General features: G+C 41.3%; 1 protein-coding gene across 5 annotated transcripts in view; it reads left to right on the top strand.

Moving 5' to 3' along the window:
* LYST (lysosomal trafficking regulator) overlaps nucleotides 1-13,908 on the top strand; it is a 197,310-nt gene that overhangs the window by 145,771 nt on the left and 37,631 nt on the right. For all 5 annotated transcript variants that reach the window (XM_060108116.1, XM_060108109.1, XM_060108094.1 and 2 more), the window contains 2 exons: nucleotides 3,705-3,771; nucleotides 5,138-5,294. In XM_060108116.1, the coding sequence (XP_059964099.1) occupies nucleotides 3,705-3,771; nucleotides 5,138-5,294 (224 nt within the window). The remainder of the gene's footprint in view (nucleotides 1-3,704; nucleotides 3,772-5,137; nucleotides 5,295-13,908) is intronic.

Genomic DNA, 13,908 nt, shown 5'->3' with positions numbered 1-13,908 from the left:
TTCGCAGTGGCCAGGAGGTGGAGGCAGCTCAGGTGTCTGTCTCTGGATCAATGGATGGGGAAAATGAGGTGCATACATACAGAGGAATATTACTCAACCTTAAGAAGGAGGGAAGTCCTGTCACATGGATGAGCCCTGGGGATGTTGTGCTAAATGGAATGAGCCAGCCGCAGAAGACAAACACTGTGTGATTCCTCTTCATGAGCTGTCTAGGGCAGTCAACTCAGAGAGATAGAGAGTGTAATGATGGATGTGGGGGACAGGAGAAGAGGGGGGTGGATATAGGGGGTTGTTGCTCAGCAGGTGCAGAGTTTCAGCTTTTTACAAAATGAAAAAGGTTTAGAGACCTATTGCACAACAATGTAGACATTGTTAACACCACTGAACTAGGTACTTGAGGATGGTTAGGAAGGTAAGTTTTGTGATGTGCGTTTTTTTTACCACAGTTACAAAAAATAAAAGACTTAGGAGCCAACTGGAAGTGGCTCTCACTGCCAAAGACAGGACAATCTGGGCATCAGAAAGAATAACGACTACAGTTGCTTGAACACATTTGAATTTAAAAAATACTTAAGTTGGTCTTCCCTGGTGGCGCAGTGGTTGAGAGTCTGCCTGCCGATGCAGGGGACAAGGGTTTGTGCCCTGGTCCAGGAAGATCCCACATGCCGCAGAGCGGCTGGGCCCGTGAGCCATGGCCGCTGAGCCTGTGCATCCAGAGCCTGTGCTCCGCAACGGGAGAGGCCACAACAGTGAGAGGCCCGTGTAACGCAAAAAAAAAAAAACTTAAGTTAACAGTGACACTTTTTAAAGGCCCCCAAAACAAAGCAAAACTAAACTCACTGGTCACTGTTTGGGTAGGGCACCAATTCCTTGTTTTTGAAATTTGACAAATAAGGAAAAGAATTAAGCTTTTATCCTGCCTTTCCTGAATGAGTTGCCTTTTAGAGTAACCAAATAGCCCTAGTTGATGAGGGAATATTCTGTTTCTTTAGTTTTAAATAACATTCTCTGGCTAGGATCAAAAAGTCAAGAAATAACAACTGTTGGCGAGGATATAGAGAAAAGAGACCCTGTGCACTGTTGGTGGGAATGTAAATTGGTGCAGCCACTGTGGAGAACAATATGGAAGCTCCTTAAAAAACTAAAAATAGATCTGTCATATGATCCAGCCATTCTACTTCTGGGTATTTATCCAGAGGAAATGAAAGCACTAACTTGAAAAGATATCTGCACCCCCATGTTCACTGCAGCATTATTTATAGTAGCCAAGATACAGAAACAACCTAAGTGTCCATCTGTGGATGAATGGATAAATAAAATGTCACACACACACAATGGAATACTATTTATCCATAAAGGAGAATGAAATCTTGTGACGGCATGGATAGACCTTGCGGGCATTATGCTAAGTGAAACAAGTCAGTCAAAGACAAATACCATACAAATAAGTATGATCTTACTTGTATGTGGAATCTAAAAATAAAAACAAAAAAAACGAACAAACAGAAAAACTCATTGATACAGAGAACAGATTGGTGGTTGCCAGAAGCATTGGGAGGGTGGGATTGTGGCAAAATGGGTGAAGGGAGTCAAAAGGTACAGACTGCCAGTTATGAAATGAGCCCTGGGATGCAACGCACAGCACGATGACCTTAGCTAATAACACTGCATTACATGTTTGAAAGTTGCTGAGAGAGTAAATCTTAAAAGTTCTCAGCACAACAAAAAAAAATCCTGTAACTACATGTGGTGATGGCTGCTACCTAGACTTACTGTGGTGACCATTTTGTAATATCGAATATACAAATATCAAATCATTATGTTGGACACCTGAAACTAATATAGTGTTATATATCCATTACACTTCAGTTAAAAAATTATCTATGTAGTTTAAAGAAAAATTGACTGCCAATATACTACTTAGTGTATTAGAATATTTTAATTATAACTGCTAAATAGTAGGCCTAGTTCAGACAGCTTTCAAGAAATCAGATTCAATTTAATGTATTTGTCAATTTAAAAAAGAGCAAATGGCACATTATTTATCATTTAGACATTTTTATACACTGCTAATGTACATTTAAATTTTTACACTACTGAGGACTTCCCCGGTAGCACAGTGGTTAAGAATCCACCTGCCAATGCAGAGGACATGGGTTTGAGCCCTGGTCCAGGAAGATCCCACATGCTGTGGAGCAGCTAAGCTCGTGCACCACAACTACTGAAGCCCACACGCCTGGAGCCCATGCTCCGCAACAAGAGAAGCCACCATAATGAGAAGCCAGCACACCACAGCAAAGAGTAGCCCCAGCTCAACGCAACTAGAGAAAGCCCATGCGCACACAGCAACAAAGACCCAACACGGCCAAAAATAAATAAATAAATAAATTTATATTTTAAAAAAAAGAATGATATTGTAGAAATGTATATTATGGGGGAGGGGAGATTTTTATTTAAAAAGTAATTATACATACACAAATAAGGAGAGAGCATCTGGAAAGGTATGTACCCTTCCAGATATATTGTGAGTGATAGTATTGTGGTTGATTTTTGGTTTATTCTATTCACTCATCAGTAACTTCTGATTTTCCAACCACAACAGTATTACCTGTGTTCAAAAAAACTACTTACACTGTTTAGAAAAAAATTGCATGGCAGGATCTTGAACACAATTTCTCCTATATTGAGGTGAATTTGTATCTATGCTATAAAACCGTCTTTACTTTTTAACAAAGTTTTTAGGATTATCAAAGCCTCAAAAATGAAACTAATGTGTTTGCTATCACTAAGTTTAATATCCCTAGGAAATAATTTTCCCCCAAAATAGATATATCAACCTCTGGCTAAGCAGACCTGGTTTGACTTAACTGAAACTTGAGCAAATCTTGATGTTGATCTAGTTGTGGTGGCAGATGTTGAAACTCCAGGTGGTCCCATCCCGGTGCCAGACCAGATGGCACCTCAGCCAGAGAAGCCTGCCCTTCCTCATTGGATCTTGTTCTCTTGCTCTTTTATGGGCCTCACACAGATGCTGCTTGACTCTGTAGCTTGTGAAAGTGGAAATTGATCCTTGAGTTCTCTTCCCTCCCTGATACAGTGTGAACACCAGCGCAGACATGCATACGCATGCATACGTTGTCTACACTGTGCACATGGGTCAGTCACTATCCACGAATTAGATAACAAAATGTTTACGTCAGCACTCACACTCCAGATTTCAGGGTGGTCATTTTAAGCATGTGTTGTTTCTTCAGTTTTCACTAACCTAGTAATTACATAACATCTCCTCATGATCATATCTGCTATCCAAAGTGCCCTTCACTCTTCCTTGCCGAGCTGGGTGTAGAATCTGGAAATGGGGGCGGGAACTTCCAGGGCTCGGTAGGAATCAGCTGCCATGGGCAGCATCAGTTATGATTTGGAGGAAGTAGAGGAACCAGAAAAGGGAGGGAGAACAGCTCTTCTTGTGTAGGTTACTCGTTAAGTCAGGAATTCCTAATAATGGTATGCATCTGTTTAGAAAAATTCTATCTTCATAGGTTATGAAATCATAATTGTGACTTAATTGCAAAGCAACATGTGTAATCACTAAACCAAGGGCTGAGTATTTTGTTGACCACTTATTTACTTGTAAACATCTAAGGCAGCTTAATCCTGACAGTATCAGCATACTTCGATGTTTTCCATCATCTCTTCCTCTGTAGAAATCTCTCCAAGCCCATAGCTGTGCAGTACAAAGAAAAAGAAGATCGTTACGTGGACACATACAAGGTAGGTTTAGTTTTTCCTCATGTATTTTGATAAGTAAAAACTGGATTTTTGTTTTACAGACTGTTTTACTTAATTTTAAATGTATTGATTTTTCTGTTTCCCACTTCCTTGTGCTTTGATTAACAGTCAACTGGAAATCATTATGTGATTTTAAATATTATTTTCTGTCTTAATTCTCTGAAAACATTTTGCCCAGAAAAAGAAATGCACTTACTGTTACATAAATTGGAAGCTCATAATCCGTTGTAATGTTCAAATATATAAATAATTATATTCCTTATAAAAATCACAAAGATTTCCAGGGACCTGCTATTTGTATCCCCTAGTGTTATATATAATAATATCAATATATTTATAATGTACCATAATCCCTTATTATTCATCTCAGCAAATTGTTCACAGGTTTATTAACAAAAAATACTGGATTGTAAAGTTTAAAAATAGAAATAAATTACCCATTTCTGTGAAATTAATATTAATGGAATCCTGCTGGAGATTTTTAAAAACCCATTAGTCATATGTTACATTCTTCACAACAGTATCAAGATAGGAGCAGCTGAAGTGGTTTTCTCATATTCACCACGTTATCTTATGTCAAAGTTCCAGAAAGGTCCATCCAAGCATCTTACAACTGTCAGTGCTTGATTCTTCTGCAGCTAAAAATGCAGCAGTATTATGGGAATCAAAGAGAAGTGACTCCAGAAAATTCACTGTCACCTGACTTTGTTATTAGAGACAGACAGAAGCTACAGGAGATGAGAATAGTGACAGATATTAAAAATTTGGTTGAGCTTCTTGCTTTATGATGGGAAGACAGGAATAGTTGAAAAGTCACCACCGTCTTCGTTATTTCTGTGTAACTCCACTGCAAAACAGCTATAAAATGTTATATTAAAGAATTCCAATAATATGATACAGGTTTTACATTTCTATTGCAGTTCCTCTGCTAGAGAAGCATTTCTCTAAAGAATGTAGCATTACAGCTTGAAACCCTCTTAAGACGCAGACATCTCTAGTGAGAGTGGCAACTCTTATTTATTGAGCCCTTGACCAGTTGAGATATATTAGATATATATTATCTAAACTGATATTATTATCAGTTTAGATTTATGTATTAGTTGGGAGTCAGAGGGCTGGGAGGTGGGGTACAGAACAGGTGGGTTCTCTATGAGCAAATGAGAGGGTAAACGTGCATGGTCAGGCCTTAGTGGGGCACCAGACCCCCGGACACTCAGGAGGGCCGAGGGCAAGCCATGGAGAATGGCGTCTAACGGGCAGCAGAGAAGGATGGGAAAGAAGACAAGTGAGGCGGCTCCAGCTCTGCCTGGAGCTCACTGTCACGAGTTCTGGTCCCTGTGTCCTTCAGTACCTGGAGGAGGAGTACCGCAAAGGAGCCCGGGAAGACGACCCGATGCCCCCGGTGCAGCCCTACCACTACGGTTCCCACTACTCCAACAGCGGCACCGTGCTTCACTTCCTGGTCAGGATGCCTCCTTTCACAAAGATGTTTTTAGCCTATCAAGGTAAGGGTTGTTTCATAACTACCTCAAAGGTCAGATTGGTCATCAGGGATAAAACACTTGACTGACGTCCTGAGAATGTACTGAAACTAATCAAATCATAGGAAAAAGAATTCTATATATTCCCGCAACAAAATTCTCTTCAAGAAACCAGCAGTGGTACTAGGAGGACGCGGAATTCATGTCTCCACACAACCAGGGCACCTACCAGGCCCCAGTGGGGGACCGCGGACACCTGAGGGGATGGGAGGACCCCCCAGTGACTGGGTAGGATGCGGGGCACGGGGGGAGTGAAGGGGGAGGAGAAGTGGAGGTGGGATGGGACTGGCGCCCCTGAGGGGAAGGGATCCCAGGCCCGAAGGGGGAAGTTGAGGGACCATTGGGAGGGCAGAGGATCAAAAAGGAGTGTGGCCAGGTTTCCCCTGCCCACTTGGGCCCCCAGGAACCTGCTGAGATCCCTGGGCCTGATCCTCTGCCCACCGAGGCCCCCTGCAGGCATGCGGGTCCTGAGGGAGTGGGAGGTGGGGAAGGGGGAGGAAAAGTAAAGGCCAGACCTCTGGGGCCAGCACCCCTGAAGGGTGGCTGGGGGAGGGAAGGAGTTCCTACACCCAGCAGGACCCACCCACACTTAGGGGTCCAGTGGCGATGGGGGAGACAGTGGGGGAGGGGCACAAAGGAGGGGAGGGGCACAAAGGAACGGAGGGGAACGGGGCCAGCACTTTCCCTGTCCACTTAGGCACCAGGGAACGTGTTGGGCTCCTGGTCCTAATCCTCTGCCCTTGGAGCCTCCCTCCTGCCGCACAGAGCCCAAGCCCCACCCTTATCCCCCCACCCGGGGCCCCACCTCTACACTCAGAGACCCCCTCTGAAACCCCCTCCAATGGGCTGGGCCTAAACCCCACACACACACCCTAAGGCAGGGCCCTGCCTCCAAACTCGGGAACTGTACACTCCAGAGACCCTCCTTTTGAGGTGCTGCCTCTCCCCTTCCATCCAGGTCCTAAGCAGAGGCCCCGCCCCACGCTGAAACATCACCCCCCCACCCGCCTAGGTCCTGCTCCACCCTAAACCCCGCCCCTGCCTAAGTTCCATCCCCCGCCTAAACCCCACCCCTATAGCCCAGGCTTTTTTTTTTCTTTTTTCCTCTTTTAGATTGGAGTTCTGTTTTTTTGATTCATTGTTGTTGATTCTTTTTTTTTTTTTACATCTTTATTGGAGTATAATTGCTTTAAAATGGTGTGTTAGTTTCTGCTTTATAACAAAGTGAATCAGTTATACATATACATATGTTCCCATATCTCTTCCCTCTTGCATCTCCCTCCCTTCCACCCTCCCTATCCCACCCCTCTAGGTGGTCACAAAGCACTGAGCTGATCTCCCTCTGCTATGTGGCTGCTTGATTCTTTTATATTTTTATTTTTCCTAATAAATCTTTTAGTTTTCTAATTTTATTCTTTATACTTTGTTATCGTTCTCTCCTTTTAACTTACCCCTCCCCCCCCCTTTTTTTCTTTTTTCTGTTGTGGTTTTATTTTGCCTTGTTGCAGTTGTTTTAATTATAGTTTTATTTTTCCTAATATATTTTTATCTTTCTAATTTTATTTTGTTTTTTATTCTTTAATATTGTACTGCTCCTTTTTTTCTTTCTTTCTTTCTTTTTTTTTTTACCTCGCCACAAAGCTTGTGGGATCTTGGTTCCCAGGCCAGAGGTTAGGCCCAAGCTCCTGTGGTGGGAGCTCCGAGTCCAAACTGCTGGACTAACAGAGAATCTCAGACCCCAGGGAATATTCATCACAGTGAGGCCTCCCAGAGATCCTCATCTCATCACCAAGACCCAGCTCTATCCAACGGCCTGCAAACTGCAGTGCCGGACATCTCAGGCCAAACAACCAGTAAGACAGGAATACAGCACCATCCATCAAAAAAAAAAAAAGAAAAAGAGGGCCTCCCTGGTGGAGCAGTGGTTGAGAGTCCGCCTGCCGATGCAGGGGATACGGGTTCGTGCCCCGGTCTGGGAGGATCCCATATGCCGCGGAGCGGCTGGGCCTGTGAGCCATGGCCGCTGAGCCTGCGCGTCCGGAGCCTGCGCGTCCGGAGCCTGTGCTCCGCAACGGGGGAGGCCACAACAGTGAGAGGCCCGCATACCGCAAAAAAAAAAAAAAAGAAAAAGAAAAAGAAAAAGAAATGACAAAAAAATATGTTACAGACAAAGGAGCAAGGTAAAAACCTACAAGACCAAATAAATGAAGACAAAATAGGCAACCTACCTGAAAAAGAATTCAGAGTACTGATAGTAAAGATGATCCAAAATCTCAGAAACAGAATAGAGAAAATACAAGAAACATTTAACAAGGATCTAGAAGAACTAAAGGGCAAACAAACAGTGATGAACAACACAATTACTAAAATTAAAAATAACTCTACAAGGAATCAATAGCAGAATAACTGAGGCAGAAGAACGGATAAGTGAGCTGGAAGATAAAATGGTGGAAATAACTGCCAGGGAGCAGAATAAAGAAAAAAGAATGAAAAGAATTGAGGACAGTCTCAGAGACCTCTGGGACAACATTAAACACACCAACATTCGAGCTATAGGGGTCCCAGAAGAAGAAGAGAAAAAGAAAGGGTCTGAGAAAATATTTGAAGAGATTATAGTCAAAAACTTCCCTGGGGCCTCCCTGGTGGCGCAAGTGGTTGAGAGTCCGCCTGCCGATGCAGGGGATACGGGTTCGTGCCCCGGTCTGGGAGGATCCCATGTGCCGCGGAGCGGCTGGGCCCGTGGGCCGTGGCCGCTGAGCCTGCGCGTCCGGAGCCTGCGCGTCCGGAGCCTGTGCTCCGCAGCGGGGGAGGCCACAACAGTGAGAGGCCCGCATGCCGCAAAAAAAAAAACAAAAAAAACAAAAAAAAAACTTCCCTGACGTGGGAAAGGAAATAGTCAAGTCCAGGAAGCACAGAGTGTACCATACAGGATAAACCCAAGGAGAAACACACTGAGACACGTATTAATCAAACTATCAAATATTAAATACAAAGAAAAAATATTAGAAGGAGCAAGGGAAAAGCAACAAATAACATACAAACAAGGGAAGCCCCATAAGGTTAACGGCTGATCTTTCAGCAGAAACTGCAAGCCAGAAGGGAGTGGCAGGACATATTTAAAGTTATGAAAGGGAAAAACCTACAACCAAGATTACTCTACCCAGCAGGGATCTCATTCAGAGTTGATGGAGAAATTAAAACCTTTACAGACAACAAAAGTTAAGAGAATTCAGCACCACCAAACCAGCTTTACAACAAATGCTAAAGGGACTTATCTAGGCAGGAAACACAAGAGAAGGAAAAGGCCTACAAAAACAAACCCAAGACAATTAAGAAAATGGAGCATACGTATCGATAACTACCTTAAATGTAAATGGATTAAAGCTCCAACCTAAAGACATAGACTTTCTGAATGGATACAAAAACAAGACCTGTATATATGCTGTCTACAAGAGATGCACTTCAGACCTAGGGACACATATAGACTGAAAGTGAGGGGATGGAAAAAGATATTCCATGAAAATGGAAATCAAAAGAAACCTGGAGGAGCAAGTCTCATATCAGACAAAATAGACTTTAAAATAAAGACTACTAGAAGAGACAAAGAAGGACACTACATAATGAAAAAGGGATTAATCCAAGAAGAAGATATAACAATTGTAAATATGTATGCACCCAACATAGGAGCATGTCAATACATAAGGCAAATGCTAACAGCCATAAAAGGGGAAATCGACAGTAACACAATCATAGATGGGGACTTTAACACCCCACTTTCACTAGTGGACAGATCATCCAAAATGAAAATAAGGAAACACAAGCTTTAAATGACATATTAAACAAGAATGACTTGGGCTTCCCTGGTGGCGCAATGGTTGAGAGTCTGCCTGCCGATGCAGGGGACACGGGTTCGTGCCCCGGTCCAGGAAGATCCCACATGCCGCGGAGCGGCTAGGCCCGTGAGCCATGGCCGCTGAGCCTGCGTGTCCGGAGCCTGTGCTCCGCAACGGGAGAGGCCACAACAGTGAGAGGCCCGCATACCGAAAAAAAAAAAAAAAACCAAGAATGACTTAATTGATATTTATAGGACATTCCATCCAAAAACAACAGAATACACTTCTTCTCAAGTGCTCATGGAACACTCCAGGATAGACCATATCTTGGATCACAAATCAAGTCTTGGTAAATTTCAGAAAATTGAAATCATATCAAGTATCTCTTCCTACCACAACACTATGAGACTAGATATCAATTACAGGAAAAAAACTGTAAAAAATACAAATACATGGAAACTAAACAATACACTACTAAACAACCAAGAGATCGCTGAAGAAAGCAAAAAATACCTAGAAGCAAATGACAACGAAAACACGACGACCCAACACCTCTGGGATGCAGTAAAAGCAGTTCTAAGAGGGAAGGTTATAGTAATACAATACTACTGCAAGAAACAAGAAAAATCTCAAATACACAACCTAACCTTACATCTAAAGCAATTAGAGAAAGAATAACGAAAAAAAACCACCCAAAGTTTGCAGAAGGAAAGAAATCAAAGATCAGATCAGAAATACATGAAAAAGAACTGAAGGAAACAATAGCAAACTTCAATAAAACTAAAAGCTTGTTCTTTGAGAAGATAAACAGAATTGATAACCATTAGCCAGACTCATCAAGAAAAAAAGGAAGACTCAAATAAACCAAATTAGAAATGAAAAAGGAGAAGTAACAACTGACACTGCAGAAGTACAAAGGATCATGAGAGATTACTACAAGCAACTCTATGCCAATAAAATGGACAACCTGGAAGAAATGGACAAATTCTTAGAAAAGTACAACCTTCCGAGACTGAACCAGGAAGAAATAGAAAGTATAAAAAAAACCAATCACAAGCACTAAAATTGAAACTGTGATTAAAAATCTTCCAACAAACAAAAGCCTAGGACCAGATGGCTTCACAGGCGAATTCTATCAAACATTTAGAGAAAAGCTAACACCTATCCTTCTCAAACTCTTCCAAAATATAGCAGAGGGAGGAACACTCCCAAACTCATTCTACAAGGCCACCATCACCCTGATAACAAAACCAAAGATGTCACAAAGCAAGAAAACTACAGGCCAATATCACTGATGAACATAGATGCAAAAATCCTCAACAAAATACTAGCAAACAGCGCATTAAAAGGATCATACACCATGATCAAGTGGGGTTTATCCCAGGAATGCAAGGATTCTTCAGTATACGCAAATCAATGTGATACACCATATTAACAAACTGAAGGATAAAAACCGTATCATCATCTCAATAGATGCAGAAAAAGCTTTTGACAAAATTCAACACCCATTTATGATAAAAACTCTCCAGAAAGTAGGCATAGAGGGAACCTACCTCAACATAGTAAAGGCCATATATGACAAACCCACAGCCAACATCATTCTCAATGGTGAAAGACTGAAATCATTTCCTCTAAAATCAGGAACAAGAAAAGGTTGCCCACTCTCACCACTCTTATTCAACATAGTTTTGGAAGTTTTAGGAACATCAATCAGAGAAAAAAAAGAAATAAAAGGAATCCAAATCGGAAAAGAAGAGGTCAAAACTGTCACTGTTTGCAGATGACATGATACTATACATAGAGAATCCTAAAGATGCTACCAGAAAACTACTAGAGCTAATCAATGAATTTAGTAAAGTAGCAGGATACAAAATTAATGCACAGAAATGTCTTGCATTCCTATACATTAATGATGAAAAATCTGAAAGAGAAATTAAGGAAACACTCCCATTTACCATTGCAACAAAAAGAATAAAATACCTAGGAAGAAACCTACCTAAGAAGACAATAGACCTGTATGCAGAAAACTATAAGACACTGATGAAAGAAATTAAAGATGATACAAACAGATGCAGAGAAATTCCATGTTCTTGGATTGGAATAATCAACATTGTGAAAATGACTCTACTACCCAAAGCAATCTACAGATTCAGCGCAATCCCTATCAAACTACCAATGGCATTTTTCACAGAACTAGAACAAAAAAATTGCACAATTTGTAAGGAGACACAAAAGACCCCGAATAGCCAAAGCAATCTTGAGAAAGAAAAACGGAGCTGGAGGAATCAGTCTCCCAGACTTTGGACTATACTACAAAGCTGCAGTCATCAAGACAGTATGGTACTGGCACAAAAACAGAAATACAGATCAGTGGAACAGGATAGAAAGCCCAGAGATAAACCCACACAGATATGGTCACCTTATCTTTGATAAAGGAGGCAAGAGTATACAATGGAGAAAAGACAGCCTCTTCAGTAAGTGGTGCTGGGAAAACTGGACAGCTACATGTAAAAGAATGAAATTAGAACACTTCTAACATCGTACACAAAAATAAACTCAAAATGGATTAAAGACCTAAGTGTAAGGCCAGGCACTATAAAACTCTTAGAGGAAAACATAGGCAGAACATTCTATGACATAAATCACAGCAAGATCCTTTTTGACCCACCTCCTAGAGAAATGGAAAAAAAACAAAAATAAACAAATGGAACCTAATGAAAGTTAAAAGCTTTTGCACAGCAAAGAAACCATAAACAAGATGAAAAGACAACCCTCAGAATGGGAGAAAATATTTTCAAATGAAGCAACTGACAAAGGATTAATCTCCAAAATTTACAAGCAGCTCATGCAGCTCATTATCAAAAAAAAACAAACAACCCAATCCGAAAATGGGCAGAAGACCTAAATAGACATTTCTCCAAAGAAGATATACAGATTGCCAACAAACACATGAAAGGATGCTCAGCATCAGTAATCATTAGAGAAATGCAAATCAAAACTACAGTGAGGTGTCACCTCACACCAGTCAGAATGGCCATCGTCAAAAAATCTGCAAGCAGTAAATGCTGGAGAGGGTATGGAGAAAAGGGAACCCTCTTGCTCTGTTGGTGGGAATGTAAATTGATACAGCCACCCTGGAGAACAGTTGAGGTTCTTTAAAAAACTAAAAATAGAGCTACCTTATGACCCAGCAATCCCACTACTGGGCATATACCCTGAGAAAACCATAATTCAGAAAGAGTCATGTACCACCATGTTCATTGCAGCACTATTTACAATAGCCAGGACATGAAAGCAACCTAAGTGTCCATTGACAGGCGAATGGATAAAGAAGATGTGGCACATATATACAATGGAATATTACTCAGCCATTAAAAGAAATGAAATAGAGTTATTTGTAGTGAGGTGGATGGACCTAGAGTCTGTCATACAGAGTGAAGTAAGTGAGAAAAAGAAAAACAAATACCATATGCTAACACATATATATGGACTCTGAAAAAAAAAAAACAAGGTTCTGAAGCACCTAGGGGCAGGACAGGAATAAAGACACAGACGTAGAGAATGGACTTGAGGACATGGGGTGGGGGAAGGGTAAGCTGGGACGAAGTGAGAGAGTGGCATGGACATATATACACTACCAAACGTAAAATAGATAGCTAGTGGGAAGCAGCTGCATAGCACAGGGAGATCAGCTCGGTGCTTTGTGACCACCTAGAGGGGTGGGATAGGGAGGGTGGGAGGGAGACGCAAGAGGGAGGGGATATGGGGATATATGTATATATATATAGCTTCACTTTGTTATACAGCAGCAACTAACACAATATTGTTAAGCAATTATACTCCAATAAAGATGGTTAAAAAAAAACAGCAGTAAGCCACATGATCTTGTTAATGTCTTACATTTTAGCTTCAAATTGAACATGTCTAAGTTTATAAAAGTGCAATTCACTATTTAAAAATTAATGTCATTCACATAGCATAAATTTTACCCTTTTTACCCTTTTAAAGTGTATGCAATTCACTTTTTTATAATGTTCAACTTAATAATTATTTGAGATCACCTAAGTTATCTTTGACCCCTAAAGGGGAATATGTTATTGTCAGTTGTTCTGACAACTGAGTGAGTTGTAAGTTGTTATAGGAGAGCCACACTGCCACCTTCACTATAGTAACTGTCTAGTTAATCTTCTACCTGGGCATTTTCAGTGGCAGCCCTCAGGCCTCAAGATGACTGAGATAGAGATGAAGTTACTGCATTGTGTGCAAACAGGGACACACCCAACTGTCAGTTTCCAGTGAGAACCGTGGTTCTTGTCCTGTAGTGGTGCCTCCTGGCACCCACAGTCCTTTATGGAGTCATTATCCGTTCATTTACTCAACCCTTCTTGAACTTCTGTATATATTTATACTCATATGCAGCCTCTTGGAGGAATGAATTTTATAGACTGTAGACTACTTGGTCTATAAAAGGGACTTTCTTATATTTGTCCCTCTGTCTGTACACAAAACAAATGTTCTGTATGACAGCTGTTCAAATATTTGAACATTACTGCCCTGTCCCCCTTCTCCTCTCACTCTTGTTTATTCCCAGGCTAATTACCCTTAGTTAATTTGACATCCAGTTGAGAGCCCCCTATATGCAAGGCCTTCCCAGCTGCTGCAAAAATAAATAAGACAGTTCTGTACTTAGTGAAGCGTTTTAAACGCTTAGTAAAGCGTTTAAAAACTCATATTTAAGCCGTATT

Source organism: Mesoplodon densirostris, chromosome 1 (assembly GCF_025265405.1).
Source record: "Mesoplodon densirostris isolate mMesDen1 chromosome 1, mMesDen1 primary haplotype, whole genome shotgun sequence".
In the NCBI taxonomy this organism is placed as follows: domain Eukaryota; kingdom Metazoa; phylum Chordata; class Mammalia; order Artiodactyla; family Ziphiidae; genus Mesoplodon; species Mesoplodon densirostris.
The sequence above is the reverse complement of the archived record's forward strand: the minus strand, read 5'-3'. Positions and strand labels throughout refer to the sequence as shown.